General features: G+C 42.7%; 1 protein-coding gene across 10 annotated transcripts in view; it reads right to left on the bottom strand.

Moving 5' to 3' along the window:
* Nucleotides 1-21,656, bottom strand: part of TNRC6B (trinucleotide repeat containing adaptor 6B) — a 217,451-nt gene that overhangs the window by 150,612 nt on the left and 45,183 nt on the right. For 8 of the 10 annotated variants that reach the window (XM_072656210.1, XM_072656223.1, XM_072656216.1 and 5 more), the window contains one exon: nt 6,660-6,727. The exons of the other annotated variants lie outside the window; for them this stretch is intronic. In XM_072656210.1, coding sequence (XP_072512311.1) covers nt 6,660-6,727 — 68 coding nt within the window. The remainder of the gene's footprint in view (nt 1-6,659; nt 6,728-21,656) is intronic. 10 annotated transcript variants of the gene reach the window in all.

Below are 21,656 nucleotides of genomic sequence, written 5' to 3'. Positions count from 1 at the left end.
GACCTACATCACTCTCTTCATAAAAGCAGTCTCTCCTTCTATTTAATTATTTGCCTGCACGGTGCTGGGAGCAGCTAAGTGGTATAATGGATAGAGTGCAGGGGCCTGGAGGCAGGAAGACTCATCTTCCTGAGTTCAAATCCAACCTCAGACATTTACTAGCTGTGTGACCCTAGGCAAGTCACTTAACCCTGTTTGCCTCAGTTTCCTCATCTGGAAATGGCAAACCACTACAGTATTTCTGCCAAGAAAACCCCAAATGGGGTCAACAAAGAGTTGGACATGCCTGAACAACAGCTATGTGCTGTAATCCCTCAAGAGAACGTGGCAAGGACGGCCTCTTCAAAGGCAGTGTCTGCCTCAGAATCCAGGTGAGCTAGCCCAGTGTTTTGCATACAGTGGCAGCTTAATGTTTGCTGCACTGAACTGGAGTGGTACAGAAATTCAGGGACACAAGACTTCCCTGCTTGCCTGGGGCAGTCTGGAACAGCATCTCAGAGGAAAGAGGGGATTTGGAGAGGAAGAGAGATGTAGAGAGGTCAGTTTGGGCAAGACTAAGCCAAGGGATAAGTGAGCACTGCATCACTTAAAGCATTAATGATCAAACACTGCCCCCTCCTCCATGATCCCTCACCCCCATTACTACTTAACAAACTACACAGAGAAAGTATAGAAGGTCATCTGGAAGAACAAAAGGTCCAGAATATCAAGCGAATCAATGAAAAGAAATGCTAGAGAAGGTGGCCCAGACCTATCAGATCTCAAATTGTGTTACACAACAGCAGTCATCAAAAACCACTTAGTGCTGGTTAAGAAATAGAGCAGCAGAGCAGTATTATAGGTTAGGTACTCATGACACAGTAGTCAATGAATATAGCAAACTACTGTTTGATAAACCCTAGGACCCCAGCTTCTGGGATAAGAACTCACTGTCTGACAAAAATCACTGGGAAAACTAGATAACAGTGTGGCAGAAACTGGGCATAGACCAATGCCTAACACCGTACACAAGAATAAAGTCCAAATGGATACATGATTTAAGTATAAAGACTGATACTACAAACAAATTAGGGGAGCAAGGAATAGTGTATTTGTCCGATAAATGGAGAAATTTTTGACCAAACAACAGATAGAGAACATTTTGAGGCGCAAAATGGATAATTTTGATTACATTAAATTGAAAAGTTTTTGCACAAACAAACTCAATGCAACCAAAATTAGGAGGGAAGCAGAAAACTGGGAAAGAATTTTTGAAACTAGTGTCTGTGATAAAGGTCTCACTTCTAAAATATATAGAGAACTGAGTCAAATGTACAAGAATACAAGTCATTCATCAATTGATAGTCAAAGGATATGAACAGGCAGTTTTCAGAGGAAGAAATTAAAGATAGCTATAGTCATATGAAAAAATGCTCTAAATCACTATTGTCTAATAGACAACAGAGATGCAAATCAAAACAACTCTGAGATACCACATCACATCTATCAGATTGGCTAACATGACAAAGCAGGAAGATGACAAATGTTGGAGAAGGTGTGGGAGAGTTGGAACACTAATTCATTGTTGGTGGAGCTATGAGCTGATCCAACCATTCTGGAGGGCAGTTTGGAACTATGCCCAAAGGGCTACAAAAATATGCATACCCTTTGACCCAGCAATATTGCTTCTAGGACTGTATCCCCAAGAGACCATAAAAATGGGAAAGGGTCCCACATGTACAAAAATATTTATAGCAGCTCTCTTTGTGGTGGCCAAAAACTGGAAATCAAGGGGATGCCCATCAATTGGAGAATGACTGAACAAGTTGTTGTTTATGAATGTAATGGAATACTATTGGTCTATAAGAAATGATGAACAGGAAGACTTCAGAGAGGCCTGGAAGGACTTATATGATCTGATGCTGAGTGAAAGGAGCAGAACCAGGAGAACTTTGTACACGGCAACAACCACAGTGTGTAGGGAATTCTTCTGGTAGAAAAATTCACAATGGACTCTTGAAGCATTATGCCTTCCACATCCAGAGAAAGAACTATGGAACTGGATTGCAGATTGAAGCAGACCATTTTCTCTTGTGTTATGTTTTGTTTTATGGTTTCTCTCATTCATTTTAATTCTTCTATGCAACATGGCTAAGGTGAAAATGTATTTAATAAGAATGTATGTGTACAACCCATATAAGATTCCACGCCGTCTTGGGAAGGGAGGGGGTAGGGAAGGGGAAAGGAGGGGAAGAGAAAAAATCTAAGACATATGGAAGTAATTGTAGAAAACTGAAAACAAATAAAATTATTTTTAAAAATTTTTTAAAAAGTATAGGAGAGAGGATAGGGTAGTGAAGGATAGCCAGTCACAATCAATCCTTCTTCAGATACCTGCTCCCTGGGCAAATCACTTCCCTCCTTCAAGGTTCAGTTTCTTCACCTATGAAGGAAGGGGCTGGGCTGCGTAACCTCAGAGGTCCCTACCAGTTCAAAGTCCCTGGTCCTGAGATCCTTGAGAAGTCTCCTTCAATCTGCCCAGGACTCACACCATTCATTTGGTCCTGGTCTGTCCTGCCTTGTCTACGGACACACTACACTTTATATTACCCTGTAATCTACCAAGATCAGTGTCTGTCTAGTGGGGCTTCTCTATAGCCCCTTCGGCAAGAGATAAGAAAATATTAATTTGCGGGTTTAGGCATGCGAGAAGGCCTGCAAACTTGGAATGGGATGAATGTCATAGGAGGTAGCTAGTTCTCTAACCGTCAACTAGTTGGCACAGTGGGTAGTGCTCTGGGCCTGGAGGGAGGAAGACCTGAATTCCAATCCTACTAACACTTCCGGTGTATATCTTCTCTGTACATCTTCACTTGAATATTGTCTGTCTCCCCCTTTAGAACAAAGGCTCGTGGAGGACAGGAAATGTTTGTGTCTTTCTTTATACGCCCACACCACCAGAGACCTTAGTAAATGCCTGTAAAGTGCACTGCATATTGGGGAAACTTCATATGACTCTTGGAACATCTTAAGCTGCTTCACACAGAAACCCCACCCTGCCAAGACTGCCTCAGTGGTACTTACAGCTTCAAATCATAGAATACCACAGTGTCCAAAAAACTACAAACTCTGGACCCCCAAGGGCTCAGCAGAGATATAAGGGAGGCTATGTGAGGTTGAGGCCTGGCCCTGCTAATTACCACCTGCGTACTCTTAGCCAATTCCCCACGTACCTCACAGGGCCTCAGATTCTTCAGCTCTCCAATGAGGAACCAAGATTAAGGGACCCTATGGTCCATTCCAGCTAAGATCCATAAGGAGGCTGCAGCAAATTAATGACCAAGGATGCTTTGTACACAAATATAAGTATCGAGGAAATGTATTATCTGAAAGGAAGGTGGGCCAACCAGTAATAAGAACAAGAGATTAATGCCTTCATTCTACAGGCAAAGTATTAAGCACCTGCAACAAGGAGCAAGGTACTAAGCTAAGCTAAGACAACGTAAAACCCCAAATCGATACCCTCAGGGAGCAGAGCTGGGTAGCTCCTCCTCAGGAGGATTTCTGAGAGAATGAAGCAAGCATCCCAGGAGGTACAAAGGGCACATCTGAGATCGTGCTGCTAGCAGAAAGAAGGAAGGGGCAAGCAAACCACTCAGGGAAAACCCACTGATGGGTAAGGGCGAGAGGCTGGAGCTGAGGATTTTGGTCTGGAATCACTTCAGAATGGCAGAAGAGTGGCTCGGGTTGTCCTTTGGATTTGGTTTTGTTGTACTTTTTTTTCCTCTAGACCTTTAAAAAGAACCAAATTTTATCATAAAATCAGAGTGAACTCAATTCCCAAACAGGAACTAAAACCACAACAAGGCTACCCTAGTGCACATAGAGATGAAGATCTGGGTGCAGGGATGGGCTGCATTCTTCCTTTGGAATTATCCAGTAAAACTTTCTGGAGCACCATTTCCAGGTTTCAGGTAGGACTCCCATTCAAATTCTGAACAGATCCTCCTAAGATAGTGAAATCAGACAAGACTACAGCCTCAGGGGACAGAATAGTAGACAAAACTATATAATTAGTAGTGTAAACAATCTCTTGGAAGAAGTAGTCCATAAGACTTACCCTAGGAATTAAGATTTGTTTTACTAGGAGAGGCTGCTGGCCACAATCAGGAAGACCAGGGTTCAAGTGCCTGACACCTACCAGCTAGCAGACTGGTGGGAAGTCTGCTAACCTTTCTCAGGCTCCGGGCAAATTCTTACAACAATAAGCAAGAAAGGAGGAGTCAACCAGCCAGGGCCTGGGAAGAGGGAGTTTCCTCTACTGAGGAAATCACAGTCTCTATCCCTAATTTTGGTAAATAACAAAAGCTATTAAGAAAACACATTTAAAAACCGTAAAGAAGCCTGTTAAAGAACAATCAAGATTCACCAAAGAAATGAAAGTCACCATGAGTACAAATCCATACAAAGCCCAGGCCCAGCAGACTAGCGGAACTAGAACCGGAGAACAGAGAGGTGCCTGAGCTCTGGTGCTCTAGGCACAGCAAAGGGGGCAACCGGGAAACCCAACTCACCTCGTAACTAGCTCAGCTGAGACGCAGTTTTGAAATCAGCCCATTCATTCACCCAAGTGCTCTTCCCAGCTAAAAGCTAGCCAAAGAACCGCGGCGTTCCAAATCAAAGAATGAACAAGAACTATGGGAAAAATCTCATGGCCCGACCTTCAGTGAGGAGGGTCAGACAACCCTGAAGTCAATTTCTGCTCCCCCTTCTTGAAAGTTGTATTTGTTCTTACAGTCTCATCTGTGTTCTATACACCATATGATTAAGGCTATAGATTTTAATGAAGTAATTCTACGGTAACGAACTCAGCTAGCTTGACTTTTCTGGGGTAGATGATCTTAGAGAGAAGTAATCAGAAAATGATCACAGAAAACAAATACTAAGTAAAACAATTTGAAAGCAGTAATTCCAAATCATAGCTGGACTCTTCACATTTTACGTGAAATAAACAAAAAAAGATTTTCATGAAGTATATATAAAAGGAGCACCCCGCTGCTTTCTCCCCCAAAGCTTCAATCCTACATGTGCCGTAATTCAGCAACATCAATGACAAATGTCCAAAAAGGCACAAAAAGATCTCTATTTCAAAAGCCAAGTCTTTCCTAGGGCAGTCCTCTGTGCTGGCCAACATGGTCTGTTAATGTACCCCGATTAGATCTACTGTATGGGCCATCATCGGAATAGAGGCCTACAGTTCATCGGAGACCTAAGCTGGGCCTCACCTCACATCCAGCACTGATCGACAAACACAGTGATGCTTAACCCCTGCTTTAAGTGAATAACAGGTTAATTTAAGACTGGGAAAGTGAGTTACTACAACAGCCCAGAAAGACAAACTGCATGTGGGAAACGTGGCTCTACTGACTGAAACATTTCCCAAACCTTCAGCAGGAGGTCTCACAGTAGCTAGTACTTGGGGCCCAGAGCCCACTCTGAGATCTTTAAAGCCTCAAAGACCAAGACTTTGGGGGAGTGGAGGTAATGATCACTGTATCACTGTATAAAGTGTGCACAGGGTGGGGGTGGGGGTGGGGGTACCAGAGGAAGAAACTGGAATAACTGGAATACTTCCTATTTCTGCTTCAGTTCTAATGGGCCTCAATTTTCCCTCTGTCACTCTTGCTTAGAATTTCATTAATTCTATCACACCATCATGGATGTAAGACTCTATACTCAGGTGCATCTGACAGGATATGAACAAAATTGGGATTGATTCTGAATGTCATTTAGGAGACTATGCTTGGTTAAAAAATCCAATCATCTGCAAAGAGATCCAAGTTTCTACTCACAAGAAAAAGAACCAGTTCCATGCAATGAATTTTCTGTAGAAGTAGACTGTGCTTTTTTCTTAAAGAGTATCAAAGAAATAATTTTCAAAAAACAGGATAAAACTAACCTCCACTAGATGAGAAAGACCTCTTTTGAAAGATTTTCCACAAATTCTACACATTATGAAAACTATTCAGAGAATCAATTTGAACAAAAACGTAGGGTAGTAACTTCGGGTCTCTAACTGTTCTTCCATAAAAATATGAACTTGTTTTGCTGTAGAATTCCTTACAATTTTACCTAGAGGAAACCTCACCTGAGATGGAATACATGCCCCCTGGGCTCCCTTCCTCCTCCTTTCTAAAGTCAAATCATTCCACTAAGACAAAAAGGATGCCAAGAATGACATGAAATGCTATATAAGAGAAATGGTACTATTTGGTAAGCTTTGTTATTGAAACCAAGATTAGCATTACCACCTGACTAAACACAACAGAATTTCAGGAAGTGCTCTTCCAAAACCTCCTTGGGTGGTTGGTCTAGTGAAAACGGCATACTGTTTTCTACGTCTCCAATAATCCAGGTTAGAACGCCCTGATCCATGAAGCCGTCACTAAAACACAACACCAATTTTGATTAGTCAACTGCAGAAAAAACTCCGCTTTCTCATTTCTCCAGGCTAGTAGGCCCATAAATACAAATACACTCACTGCTTGCCATCGGTGAGCACCCACCAACACAAACACCCCACACACACGTAGCCCCGCCAAACATGCTTTTAATAGACTTAACAATAGCATTTCAAAAATGTGTCACAAGACTCTTTTACAAAATAAACCATGACTCACTGTTGGCTTTCTTCCCCAGGAGGCGGAGTCTTGCCATGCCCTTCCATTACCAAATCTTCATGTCCCACCTGCCAAGGCAAGCATTACAGGTCATGTATTATCACCTCCAAAGTGGGCCAATGCTTTATGTTACAATTAAATTTGGTCATTTCACTGTATACTTCCTAGAACTGTAGACACTGGAATTGGAAGGAGCCCTAGAACTAATCTAATCCAACCCTCTGTTCATTTTACAGATAAAAAAACTGAGGCATGGAGAGGTTCAGTGGCTTGTCCAAGGAGAAACATCCGGCTAATGGTGGAAGTGGACCTTGAACCTAGACGCTCCAATGTTCTTTCCACTACAACCTTCTGTCTGACTCTCCTATTCCAGATGCCAGTGGTTCTTGTTCCCTCAAGGCAACCTTTCCTGGGTGATCACAGTTCCACGAAAAGACTAGACATTCAGCTGCTTTAGAAGATATCTTTGGTCACCAGTCACCAGTGCTTTACAGAAACAAACATGATTTCTTTCCCTGAAATGGTTCCTGAGGTAATAAAGAAGAGTCTCAGGTTCGGGAACTATGCTCAATCTGGAAAAAAGGAGAGCATGGAGAGGCTGGAGCGGTGAGAGGGTAGGCCTAGCGGCCAGGACCACCTGGGTTCAAGCCCTGCTGTTGTGGAATGGCATGAGCACATCCGGGTCTCAACACCTCCATCTGATCATGCCTGGAGCTGTGCCATAAGGCTTGTGCAAAGCCTGTTGGCTTCCCCTCTTTATCCCTTCACTGTCCTTTGGTCAGCAGCAGCCATGACTACTCAGAAATCGTGGGGTCACAGCATGACAGGGAGAACAACAGACGGCTCTGCATCAGGAGGTAGCTTGGAACTTTTATGAGAACCGCGCACTTTTCCAGATGTAGCCCTCCCTGTCCTTCTCCTCCTATGTCATTCTAGGACCTTCCTATAGCTTCATTCTGGTTTTTGCTGCTGTTGGGTAGAAATGCTGATGACTTCTGTGGACCTATTTTGTATCATGCTTCTTTATGGAAACTATCTTCTCCCCTTGTCCATCTGCAGCCATTTATTTCAAGCATATGCATCCACTGATCTACTGAATTCATTGTCCTGCACATCATGGTTTGAACTCTGGAGTGGGAGGACCAGGGTTCACATGTGACCCCACAGGGCTGGATTCACCGGCCTCTGAGGTCGCCTCCACCTCCAGATTTGTGACCCTGCCAGGGCCGGCCATCGAGGTTCTACCAGGTCCTGGGGCAGGCAGCCTGAGAAGGGCCTGGCAGGCTTGCTAGGGAAGTTGGTTAGTGGGTTCCTTTAGTCTCCTCACTGCAAAAACTACTTCAATCACCATTTTCTACAAAAGTTCCAACCAAAACCATCTTTGCCGCTTTTCCACTTTTCAGCACTGACAATTCCTTTGACTAGGTCAGGTTGAAGCTACTGTTCAGTGTCTTCTCGTTCGTTCTCTCTTCTAATTAATCTGAGGCCAATTGATTGGCCAGTGGTTTGGCTGTCTGCATACACACACACAGACAGCTGATTTTTCTATGACCACTATGCTCTTGCCCATTGCAGGCAGCCTCCTTTCTTTCTGTGGTGGCTGTTGCGTGCTCAACACATCCTACCCCTCGCTCTCACTTTCTTGTGCAAGAGAAGTACTCCTGACCTGGAGGACAAAACTTCTCCTCATCCACAAGCCCTCAGCTCTCCTTTCTCTATCAAACCTGAGCCTCATCTTGGATTTTGCCCCCACTCCCCACCTCTCACCCCACTGCTGTATCCAAGCAGTCACTGCCTAAGTCAGAAGGCCATCAGCTTCTGACTGACACCAGAACAACGACAGATACTTCCAGGGTTTACAGACATGAGCTCACATGAGCCTCACAACCAACGTGCAAGTCTGGAGGGGATACCATGGAATTCATCACCCCACTCTACGTATGAAGAGGCTGACTCAGAGGAAATCAGACATGCCCTGGGTCACCCAGCTGAGAAGCATCCGAGCAAGGTGTCTCTGCCCTCTAATTCATGGGCTTTGCAATCATAAGGCTACTGTTTCCAGGTGTTTTGGTTTCTTGCTGATCTTTTTTATTTTTTACTGGTACCAAAGTTTGGTGACCACTGCTATTAGAATATGATTTTAGTTCTGGTAATCCTATGCCCCTTTGTTCATGCTTTTTCCACTATTTTCCTTGAGATTCTTGACTTTGATTCTACCCAATGAAGTCTGTAGACACTGTGTCTAGTTCAAAAAAGAATCCCTTAAGGAATCTGACTGATACAATACTAAATTTGTCAGTTAATTTAGGTCATTACATTTTCATTACGTTGGCATGACCTAACCATAATCAGTAAATCCACAATTCTTTAACACTTTTATTCCTGTAAAGATGGCTTTATAATTCACATACACACACACACACACACACACACACACACACACACACACACACACACACACACACACACACACACACACACACACACCCCTTTTAAGTGCCTTTGTAGAATAACTCTCAAATACTTTATAAATTCTGTAGTAATTCTGAATAAGATTCAGAACAATCAGTAAACTTCTTCACCCAGCAATACTCCTGCTAGGTCAAAGAAAAAGAAAAAGGCCCTGCTGTGCACACAGATATTTAGAGCAGTTCTTTTGTGGTGGCAAAGAACCGAAAACTAAGGCAATCCCCATCGATAAAGAGACGGATTAATGAACTACTGTATCTGGAAGTGTTGAAAGACTGTGTGTCTTAAGGAATGATGAGGGGAAAGGTTTCCAAGACACCTGGAAAGATCTGTCTACACTGATACAGAAGATAGGGAGCAGTCTATATCTAAATATCTGTTCTTCTATTGCCACAACTGGCTCACACTTCTAAAACGAACACTGGAGAAAAGAGTACCCTCCCTCTACTCTCGTTTGCCTTTCATCATCCATCAGTTTCCACTGCCTTCTAACCAAGTCAGGCCCACTCACTCCCAGAGTGGATCCAAACCTCCCTCTGCCCACAAATTCCCAAGTAAGGACCTCACCTCCAATGTTACTGAGAAAATCCAGGCCAAGCTCCCTTTCTCCTCCAACCAGAACCCCATCCCCATCACTTTCTCCAGGACTTCAATCTCAAAGAAGATGACTTTTCTCCAGGTCAAGGCCAGCCCTACTGGGGCTCTCTAATCCTCCATCTTTCCCATGCCCACAACACACTCACGCCCCTCTGATAACTGAAAGCCCTAACCTCCATGCTGGACGCTGTTCTTTGTCCTTCTTTCTCTGCAGTCTCCTTTGCGTCCTTCATCTCACTGTTGTTTGAGCCCCTGCAAACTCTCCAGAGATGCCCAGAGGTCTCCGCGCGGCCCAGTCTGTGTCCCACCTGACTACTCCTGCTATCACTGACGTGCTCTCTATCCTCTGGGTGCTGTCCTCAGTCTCCTCTGCTGGAGCATCAGGCATTCCCTGCCCAGTAAGTATATCCAAAGGCTCTGTCTGTGATGCTCTTCTCCTCACAGGCTCAACCACTATCTCTGTGCGGACAATTCCAACCTCCGCCATAGCTGGCATGCCCCACTATCCACTTATCCATTTCCCATCTCCAAACCTTTGCACTGGTTGGCCCTCATGCTTGAAATGCCACCTCGCTCACTTATCTTTGCCTCCTGCTAGTTCAGGAATTCCTCCAAGATTCCACCTCAGCACCACTTTCTCCAGAAACAGAGCTGTCCTGATTCCGCTTTCACATATGAACATGTTGCCATTCCTCCCCCTCCCCCCCCCACTCCCCACCCTGTTAAAATAGAAACTGTCTGAGGAAAAGGACTGTAGGGTTTCTACCTCAATTGCCAGAACTGAACACGATGCCTGGCAGACATCAGGGGTTAATATGCACTCATGCACTGAATTAATGTATGCTTTCGGTCACACTAAAGATGTAGCCTCAAATCTGTGTTTTGGATACAGCTTTTTTTTAAACTTTTTATATGAATGAGTGCTATGTTCAATTATGTCATCCTAGATGATGTGATGCTAAGGGGGTGGAACATTACACAGTCTGACATGTTTCCTCAATGGAAATTTATTCCAAATGTTCTGATAAAAGAGAGGTATGGTCCCAGGGCTTCTGAATCTAAGACAAAAAATTACTCAAAGAGGGATGAGACACTCTTAAGAATTAATTTCTGACAACAAAATTGTGAGTGACTCAACAAAATAATGAACTAAGAATAAGAAAGAAAGTGGTTGAGTAGTTGAGAGTAGTGGTTGAGTATCTTTGAGAAGGAAGGTTTTGATATCCCAAATACAGTCATAACACAGCTGGGCCATCCCCCAAGAGATAAGTGTTTAAAAGACAGAAACAATTCTCAAAAGAAAAGTGGCAAACTACTAAAAACCATGCTAAAATACAACTCACTAATACTAAAAGAAATACAAATCAAAACAATTCTAGGGCTTCCCTTGGTGCCAGCAAATTGGCCAAGAGGACAAAAACATGAAGAGGTGATGCTGGAGGGTGTGTGAAAAGGAAGGCACTCATGGACTACTGGTAGAAATATAAATTAGCCTAGCCATTCTGCAAAATAGTTTGGAGTTATGCTTAGAAAGTGGTCTGGGAGGCACCAATTCCAAAGAGTTCAATGATAAAAAGAATGTTCTTGTATACATGAAAATATCTCTAGAAGCACTTTTTAGAGGAACCAAGACCAGGAAACAAGGTGAGAGTTCATAAATGGATAAACAGATTGTGGTACGTGAATATCAGTCAGTTGACAAGAATGTTTTTCATTTAATTTCTTTTCAACTAATAAGCCATCATATTCTCTCTTTTTTAGCTCCCTTCTCCCATTAAAAAAATGAAAAACCAAATCCCTATATAGAAATGTAGAGTCAAGACAGAGCCAAGATGGCAGAGTAGAAGGATGGACCTGCTGTAGCTCTACTCCCATAGCTCATAAAATACCTGTAAGAAATGACTCTAGACAAGTTCTGGAGCAGTAGAAGACACAAAACAACAGGGTGAGGGAGATTTCCAGCCCAGGGAGGGTTGATCTGGATCTCAGTCCTGAGCGATGGCCCTTGGGTAAGGAGAAGTGCTGCCCTGGTGAAGCTGGAGGCAGTTGTGGAGATGGAACCCTACTCGCAGATCCTGGGCAGAAGAGTGCTTGTGGTTGCTCCCAGACCAGAGCACAGGCCAGGAGAGGAGTAATCCCCTCTCCCTTGATTGTACCACCTTGGAGGAACTGAGAACTTACAGGTCCGTAAAGTATACCCTCCACTTGACAAAGTACTCACAAGTCAAGTAACAGGCTGGGAAAATACCCCAAAAAGGGGGAAAAAAATTAAGACTATAGAAGGTTACTTTCTTGGTGAACAGGTATTTTCTTCCATCCTTTGGGATGAGGAAGAACAAGGCATACCATCAGAGGAAGACATAAAAGTCAAGGTTTCTACATCTAAAATCTCTAGAAAAAATATGCAATGGTCTCAGGCCATGGAGGAGGTCAAAAAGGATTTTGAAAAGCAAGAAAGAGAGATGGAGGAAAAATTGGGAAGAGAAATGAGAGTGATGCAAGAAAATCATGAAAAGTGAGTCAACAACTTGCTAAACGAAACCCAAACAATGCTGAAGAAAACAGCACCTTTAAAAATAGACTAACTCAAATGGCAAAAGAGGTCCAAAAGCAAATGAGGAGAATACTTTAAAATGCAGATTTACCCAAATAGAAAAGGAGATTCAAAAGCTCACTGAAGAAAATAGTTCTTTAAAAATTAGAATGGAACAGATGGAGGCTAATGACTTTATGAGAAACCAAGAAATTACAAAACAAAACCAAAAGAATGTAAAAAGAGAAGACAATGTGAAATATCTCACTGGAAAAACAACTGACCTGGAAAATAAATTTAAAAATTATGGGACTACCTGAAAGCCATCATCAAAAAGAGAGCCTAGACATCATCTTTCATGAAATTATCAAGGAAAACTGCCCTGATATTCTAGAACCAGAGGGTAAAATAAATATTGATCACCACTGATGACCTCTGGAAAGAGATCTGAAAAGAACAACTCCTAAGAATATTGTAGTCAAATTCGAGAGTTCCCAGGTTAAGGAGAAAACATTGCAAGCAACCAGAAAGAAACAATTCTAGTACTGTGGAAATATAATTAGGATAACACAAGATCTAGCATCTTCTACACTAAGGGATGGAAGGGCTTGGAATATGATATTCCAGAAATCAAAGGCACTAGGATTAAAACCAAGAATCATCTGCCCAGCAAAACTGAGTATAATACTTCAAGGGAAAAAAAGTTCATTCAATGAAATAGAGGGCTTTCAAGCATTTTTGATGAAAAGACCAGAGCTGAATAGAAAATTTCACTTTTAAACACAAGAATCAAGAGAAGGATGAAAAGGTAAACAGGAAAGAGAAATCATAAGGGACTTACTAAAGTTGAACTGCTTACATTCCTACATGAAAAGATCATATTTGTAATTCTTGAGACTTTTCTCAGTATTTGGGTAGTTGGAGGGATTATATGCAAATAGACAGAAGGCACAGGGTGAGTTGAAAAGGAAGTTAGGATATCTAAAAAAATAAAATTAAGGGCTGAGAGAGCAATATATCGGGAGGAAAAAGGGAGAAATGGAATGGGGTAAATTATTATAAAAGAGGCAAGAAAAAGCTTTTTCAATGGAGGGGAAAAGCGGGGAGGTGAGAGGGAAAAAGTCATCACATTTGGCTTAAGGAAGGAATAACATGCACATTCAATCTGGTATAAAAAATCTATCTTACACTACAGGAAAGTAAGGGAGAAGGGGACAAGTGTGGTGGTGGGGATGATATAAGGGAGGGCAAATGGGAGGAGGGAGTAATTAGAGGTAAACCCTTTTGGGAAGGAACAAGGCCAAAAGAGAGAACAGAATAAATAGGGGGCAGGATAGGATGGAGGGAAATATAGTCTTTCACAACAGGACTATTATGGAAGTCTTTTGCATAACTACACATACATAGTCTATATTGAATTGCTTGCCTTCTCAGTGGGGATGGATAGGGAGGGAGGAAGAGAAGTTGGAACTCAAAGTTTTAGGAATGAATGTTGAGAAGTGTTTTTGCGTACAACTGGGAAATAATAAATATAGATAACAGGGTATGGAAATCTATCTTGCCCTACAAGTAAAGAGAGAAGATGGGGATAAGGGAAGGGAGGGGTGTGATAGAAGGGACAGCAGAGTGGGGGAAGGGGTAATCAAAATGCATAGTGTCTTGGGGTGGGGGGAGGGGAGAGATGGGGAGAAAATTTGGAACTCAAAATCTTGTGGAAGTGAATGCTGAAAACTAAAAATAAATAAATAATAATAAAAAAGAAATGTAGAATCAATCAAAACAAATTCCTACATTGGTCATATCCCATTCCACATCTTGAGTCCCTGAACTGTTCCTCAGGAAGCAAACGCCCTGCTTTCTCATTCCCCTGGAATCATGGTAAGTAATGGCATTGAGCAGAGTTCCTAAGTCTTCACAATTCAATATGAATTTATTACCCACTTGTTATTTGTCAGTCACTGGGCTAAGCATTAGATACAAAGAAAAGCAAAAAATATGATTTCTGCCCTCCAAGAACTCACATTCTAATGGGAGAGACAAGGTGTCAATGACTGGGCACATGTACGATATATACCAGGTAAATGAAGTAGTCTCAGAGGGAAGGAGATGATGGTGATAAAGAAAGGGTGGATACAGAGGAATGAGGTGAATCTTGAAGGAACCCAAGGAATCTTCAAGTTAGAGAAGAGGAGACAGTGTTTTAGGCATGAGGGACAGCTAGTGTGAGTCAGGGGATCCAGCATAGATTGGATCATGGGTGTGTGGAGAGGACTTAGTAAGACCGGAAAGGAAGGAAGGAGCCAGGTTGGAGAGGGCTTTAAAGGCCAAACAGAGGAATTTATATTAGATTCTGGAGTTTATTAAGTAAGACCTATACTTTAGCAAAATCATTTTAGCTGCTAAGTAGAAGATGGATTGGAGTGGGAAGGCCTATTAGAAAATTACTGGGAAGAGGAGCTAAGGTGGGAGAATAGGAGAAAGTACAATAGGGACTCACACCATCCCCACACCAAAGCTCTTTCAAGCAGATCCAGAAAACACACCAGACTGAATGTTGAGAGAGAAATCCACGAAAAAGTCACAGAGAATCATTTGTACAGTCCAAGCTGGCACAGAGAGACAGACAGAGAAGTCTGAGGACACAAGAGAGAGGGGCTGAGCACAGCACTCCAAAGCCCAAGGAAAGAGGAAGTCCCAGACCCACACCAGGGCCCCACCAAAAAGGAATGTAAATAGACAAGGCCTGGCAGTGTTTTTACTCTGTCTTGATGGTCTTAAGAACAGGAAGAGAAGGGAAGAAGAATACCTAAGGTAGAGAAGGAAAATAAAGTTAGGAAAAATTCTCTCACCTAATTAGAGTGTGCCAGTAGATATCAATACAAATGAGAAGAGGACAGGGAAAAGCAGCTGATGCTCTTGCCTCACTCTCATCTGAATGATTAAAGAAGGGAAGACTGCACACGTGCACACACATATGCACGTGCACACACAAACACTGATGGGTACAGAAATATTTTACTCAACAGGAAAATAGAAGGGTAAAGGGAGAAGAGAGAATGAGGAATTAGTGGGAGGGCAGATTAAAGAAGGAATCAGTCTTAATCAAAACAAATTCTAACTAAAGGTATTCTAAAATATTTATACTTTTTTTTGAGGTCAAAAAGAATGAGAATCTGAGAGGGTACCTATCAAATGGAAAATAGCTGAACAAGTTATGTGGTACACAGACTGATTGAATTGTGCTGAAAGAAATCATAAAGGGGGTGGTTTCAGAGAAACTTGGGCAGATTTACATGAGATGATGTGAAGTGAAATAAGTAGAACCAGGAGAACAATTTCTACAGTGTACAACTTCTACAATAATATCAGAAAGATAAAACTGAAAAATTTAGGGACTTTTATCAGTATAATGACCAACCAAGGTTCCAGAGAACTCAATGAAATATGCTGCCTACCTTCTGATGGAAAGCTGATAGACTCAGGAGTGCAGACGGAGGTGTATTTTCTTTCTCTTTTTTTAGACATGGCTAATGTGAGAATTGGTTCTACAATCCCACACATATATTTAATGATTTTTGTTTTCCTGCCTTCTCAGTGGGTGGGGAAGAGTGGAGAGTAGGGAGACAATTGGGAACCGGAAATAAAACGAAGGAAGGAAGGAGGGAAGAAGAGGTGAGTAGGGAAGGAGAAAAGGGAAGGGAGACAGGGAAGGGAGACTGAGAGCAGAAAAAAGGGAGGAAGGACAGAAGAGAAAGGAAGGAAGGAAGAAAGAAAAGAAAAAAGAAAGGAAGGAAGAAAGGAAGGAAGGAAAGAAGGAAGGAAGGAAGGAAGAAAGGTAAAGAACTCAGCAGAATGAGATAATTTTATTTTGGACCTCATCAATGAGTAAATTTGACTAGCTTGATGACACATATTTGTAACAGGGGCTTATTTTTCTTTCATTCTCAGTTTGGGGAGAGGTTAATATGGAAGGGAGAAAAGGATGTTTTTGCTGACTGGAAAAATATATGTAGATAATTAAAAAGAAAACTTGCACTAGTGCAGGTTTGAAATGATGAAAGTCTGTACCAAAATGTAGGCCACATGAGTGGCAAGAAGGTGATGGACACAAAAAAATGTTGTGAAGGTACCAACAACAAAATATGACAAAAGATTGGTTATGTGAAGCGAATTTAACTGAGAAGTCGAGGAGGATAGCCAGGGAGCAAGTGGAAGGTCTATGTGAGTGGAAGGGTGACGATGGTCTTGACAGTAAAGAATTAGGAAGAGGTGAATATTTTCAGGGAAAGATTCCGAGCTGTACGGCCATGGTGAATTTGAGATGCCCATAAGACATCCAAAGAGAAGGGGAAATGATGGATAACAACTACAAAGAAACCTAGGAAGACTTCCATGACACAGAATAAGGTAAGCACAAGCAGGAAAAGAAGAGAGAAGGACTACCGCTACATGAAAATGGAAAGAATAGAAACCTAAGTACTGACAACGCCGAGTCCCTTCTCTTTGGAGACAGTGCACCTTGTACTGAATAGCTTAGTAGCTGAATAGCTAAATAGCTGAATAGCTGAATAGTTTTGGCTAAACTATTTTTTCCCCTTTCTTTTAAAATTCTGGTTATGAGGTGTGCCTCTCAGGGAGGGAGAAAAGGGAAATACTGGGATATGTAGGTAAGGTGAAAATAAAAGACATTAATGAAATTTTTCTTAAAAAACTGTGAATCTTAATGAGCAAGAAAAGAAGGTGAAGTCTAAAGAGACAAATAACTAAGCTGCTCCCAATGAACTCATATGACAAAACAAAATGTACAAAAGATGACATAAGAGCAAGAACAAAAGACAAATAGCAAAGAAGGGAATGCACTTCTTATAAGAACATCGGCAAAGCTAAAAGGCAGAGTGAGCAGAGGCTTATAAAAAACACTAAAGGTGATACAAATAACCACGCTGCAAACAAGAGCACAAGCCAAGCAAAGGACGATTACTTGGGGCAACCAGTGTGTTGTGGAGGGGAAGAGAATCATCTATAAATCGGAACGAATGGAACAAAACCTTCCAAGCGGCAAGTGCAACCCAAGGAGAGGGAGGAGACAGACAGCACCCCGCAAGCCTGACCTGACTTGGAGATTCTGCTGCCAAGCAGGTATCAATTATTTCTGAGGAATTAGGAAGAATGAAAGAGGTGCTATGAGACAGGAAACAGAAGAATACTGTTCCAGTGCTTGCGAAGGAAAAGAATGTGGGTTCCCAAACCGCAATGACCAAGAAAGCAACACCAAAAGATTAGCACACAGATTAACGCAGAGAGCAAACTTGATTCTCCAGGGCTGATGAGGAAATCAGTCTTCCTCCACTTAGTGGAAGGGTGGGCTTCGATTGGGGAAGGCTTTGTATGCTGTCAGGATGAACACAAGTGGTTAGCGAGCACTTACATGGCAAGGGGTGTCCTGAGACTAACATCCTTGGCCTCAGGAAGCTTCCACTCCACTGGGAGAGACAGCAGTATTCAGGGAGGCCTCACTAGGATTGTAAGTCTAGCCAGAGGACAGCTGATTGTCAGGTATGGGGAGCTAAAGCACCAGGATTCATCGGATTTCTACTCCCAGGCCAAACCATGAAAGGCAAAGACAGGGCTAATGGGAAGGGGGTGAGTTATACACAGGATGTCAGTCTGTTCTGCCCATTTCTAGTTATCACAAGAGGTGCTTTCAAGGCATTGGGGAAGTGGTATTATTGGGAAGCGATGTCAACAAACCAAAAAACTCTAATTTTAAAAAAGAAAAACAATTTTAAAGAGTACAGGTGCTTCAAATGATAGACTAGATCATTCCCAAGAGAATTCTAAAGAAGACATTCAACACATGGTTTCCATGCACTTAGAAAGAACAAGAGGTAGCCCTTGAGAACAGGCATGAGGTCACCAAGAACCAGTCAGGCCAGATGAACTCTCATCGACTTTTTCTATCAAATAATATAAGGGTCTTTTTTTTGCCAGCCTCATTCCCTGCTCACCACAAGGACCTTCTGGGACTGTCTTGTCTCTTCCCTCAGATCTCCTGCTCCCTCCAGGCCTCTTCTCCTTTCTGGCTGTTGCCCTGATTTTTGCTGTTGGGCTCCAGGAGGGAGGTGTTCTCTAAGGTCCTCTTCCCTTGTCTCTGCACTTTCTCCTTTGGGAATCTGTGTCACACCCAAGTTTATCCAGTACCTTCCAGAGCCCCCTCTTGCCATGGCCCCAGGTCCATGTTTTATCCCGTCAAACACAATATCCTCATCTGTCCCACTGGGCTCTTCTATTTCTTGTCAGTGGTGCTATCATTCAACCAGATTCCCAATTAAAACCTTGGCATTACCTCTGACTCTCTGTTCTCCTTGACCTCTCAGAGTCAATTCAGTCCCCAGGTACTATCAATTTCTCACATCATCTCTCCATTTGGTGGTGCCACATGTAGTACAAGTTAAAGAAGCGGGGGATCACACGGAGTCCCCACTAATAATTCATTTAAGCAGCAGCAGGATACACTTTGGTCAAAAGAAACAGGAGTCCCAGTCAGTTAGATAGGCTGGCAATGGGGTGGGTCCATGTGAATCCCTTATGCAGTCTGATCGGCTCCATTCAGCTTTGCTTCAAGGAGGAAGGGGTGGACTGTTGTGCATAACACTGACATTTGTGACCCTGTTATTGGTGGCCAGGGGTCAGGATAATGTGGACTGGTACACTGATGTAAGTGAGAAGATATGAGTTAACTCCCGCACTTTGCCCCATGGTCTCCGACACAACTCCTTGGGATGAACAGAAAGTAGCTGGCTTTCCCCATAACCACAAAGATGAGTTTCTTCCTTAGTTCTTCCTCTTCCAGCCCTCGCTGAAAGCATATCATCGCCCCCGCCCCCCACCCCCCAGGCTCAGTCCTTGGTGCCCTGCTCTTCTCCTTACACCCTTAAGTGCTGTACTGTCATTCTATGTGTTCCTCTTGCTTTCATCCTCTTCCACCCCCCTCCCCACTAGTCACACTAAAACACAGGTGTAAACTCTTCTGTTCAAAGATCTTCAACAATCCCCTACATCCCTAAAAAAAGGCAAAACTCAGCCTTCTCCATATTCTGGTCCCCTTTCCAGCTGCTGGTCTGCAAAGACTGCTCTGGCAACACAGGTCCAGTCACTCTTCTGCATAAACACCTTCATCACAGGAATGTAAGACACACTACAGTGCTTCAGTGATCTTGATACCTTATAAAATTTAAATTGTTTTTTATAAAACTATTTTTGTTAAAAAAAATTAAGAAATGATAATGACTGGAAAGCTTTTAGCCTGACATTGTATGCTACCCTTGTGGTCTGGCATTGTAAAGGTGGCAGAAGAAGACTTCCAAGCTAGACTTGGGGCTCAGGAAACACAGGGGTGCAAGTACTAACTACTTGGGAGACATAGAACCGCTCCAAACTGTACTTCATCTATAAATTAGAATTCCTTCCTCTTCCAGGAGTGTTGTGAGGACCAAATTAGAGAAAGCCCTTTTTAAACACCAGAGGACTACACAGATGTCAGCTCTCCTCCTCTTGATCCTCACTCTGACCCTGTAGCACTGAGATGTCTGATCTCAGTCTCCTGTCCTTCCAGGTTTCCCTGTGACTCTCGCTCTAAAGCCTTACCACAGTATCCATCCAGTCCCTCAATCTTTCCTTATTTTCTTCATCCATCAACTGTCTTCAGGCCTCATTTCCCACCCCCTTCACAGACAGCCCTGATTCTATGACTAAACAGTTCAACAGCATCCTGCTTTCTATCCTGCGACACCCCTCTTGTCCTTCCCTCTTGCCAACATAGGGCAATGCACACTCTTGCTTTACCCTTGATACTACTAAAAAAGCATCTAGTGTTTCTCCATTACCAATAATACTTACTCTTAGTTTCAGATAAATACCATTTATCTTATTTTAAGGAAAGGTTCATTTATCTATGTGCTTTTTAAATGACTGCATTTTGTCAAAGGCTTTTTCTGCATCTATTAAGATGACTGACTTTGATGGTTTTTATTATTAATACACCGTACTCTGAGATACAGCAGCCAAAAATGCTCAGCGGATGGTAAATGACACTAAAGGAAGCAGTGTCCACAAGGAAGGGAAGGACAGTGTCATTGTGAATGCCTGTGTCCACTAAATGCCTATGGCAGTGCTCACATCCATGTACCACACAAGGGAGACATAACCAATATGGCAAAGGGCTGAAGTCACTGCGGATGCACAGATAAAAGAAGAAAAGATTCAGGAGAGGGGGATCACAACAGCCCCCTGTAAAGATCAGGATTATTATGCAGAAGAGGGAGGACATTATTCTGAATGACCCCAGAGGGCCAAATAATAGAAATAACAGAAAGTTACAACGAGGCAAATTTACACTTGATAAAGTGCCTCATAATCAGAGCCTTTCAAGAACACAACAGGCTGCCTGAGAGATAATGGGTTTCCTAACAGGGATCTTCAAGCAAAGGCTACACAGCTGCTCCCTTTTTGGAGACACTGGAGAGGGAATTTTCAGTCAGGTATGGCTCAGACCAGATGAAGGCCTTGAAGGTCTCCTCCATGCCTGAGATTCTTTTTCCTAGTTTTCCTAACATTAAACCCATATGTTCCTGATAGAAACCCCAACTGGTTCTAGGGAGTATCTTTCTTCAGTATGTCGCTATAGCCTCTTTGCTACTTCTGCTCTTGTTCCTATTCATTAATTGATAAGTTAGCGGGTTATAGGATTTCCTGTGTCGCTTCAGAGTTTTTATATATATAATTTATATTTTATAGGGTTTTATCTATTTATTATAACAGTGCGCATCACAATAAAATGTGGCAAGCTCTCAAGCAGGTGGGAGTACCAGGTCATCTTACTTGTCTCTTGAGGAACTTGTATGTGGGGAAGAAGCAACAGTTAGAACTGAACATGGAACAACTGACCGGTTTAAGATTGGAAAAAGGAGGGTCTGCAGAGTCATTTTCCAGCTTTCCAGAGGACAAGCGGTACCAGGGCAGTCTGGATGGGTGCCTCTCATCTCCACCATGAAGCAGCTCTCGTCCGTAATCTACATCCCATCAGCCTCATCCTCCTGTCTGCATCCTTCTACACAACTTGCTTAGCAGAAACACACAACTCCTCAATGGTTCCTTCTCTGGCGTCAGACTCGGCATTCATAGCACAGTGCTCTAATGTGGATTTCTGCTCTAAGGCTGCCCAGTGCTGTAAGCATGGAATGGATGAAGATGGCTGGATTGCAGCAGCTATTGGCTCGAGTCTCTGGTTTCTTACACTCATTTGGCTCTGTGTGGGTAAACTCCAAAAGATAACACCTGATGAATCCAAGTACACACAAAATATGAAATTTGGGACTCCATGGACAAAACTAGGAAAC

The sequence above is a fragment of the Notamacropus eugenii genome, chromosome 3, assembly GCF_028372415.1.
Source record: "Notamacropus eugenii isolate mMacEug1 chromosome 3, mMacEug1.pri_v2, whole genome shotgun sequence".
NCBI classification, from domain to species: domain Eukaryota; kingdom Metazoa; phylum Chordata; class Mammalia; order Diprotodontia; family Macropodidae; genus Notamacropus; species Notamacropus eugenii.
Note: the sequence above shows the minus strand (reverse complement) of the source record. Positions and strands in the feature narration are given on the sequence as shown.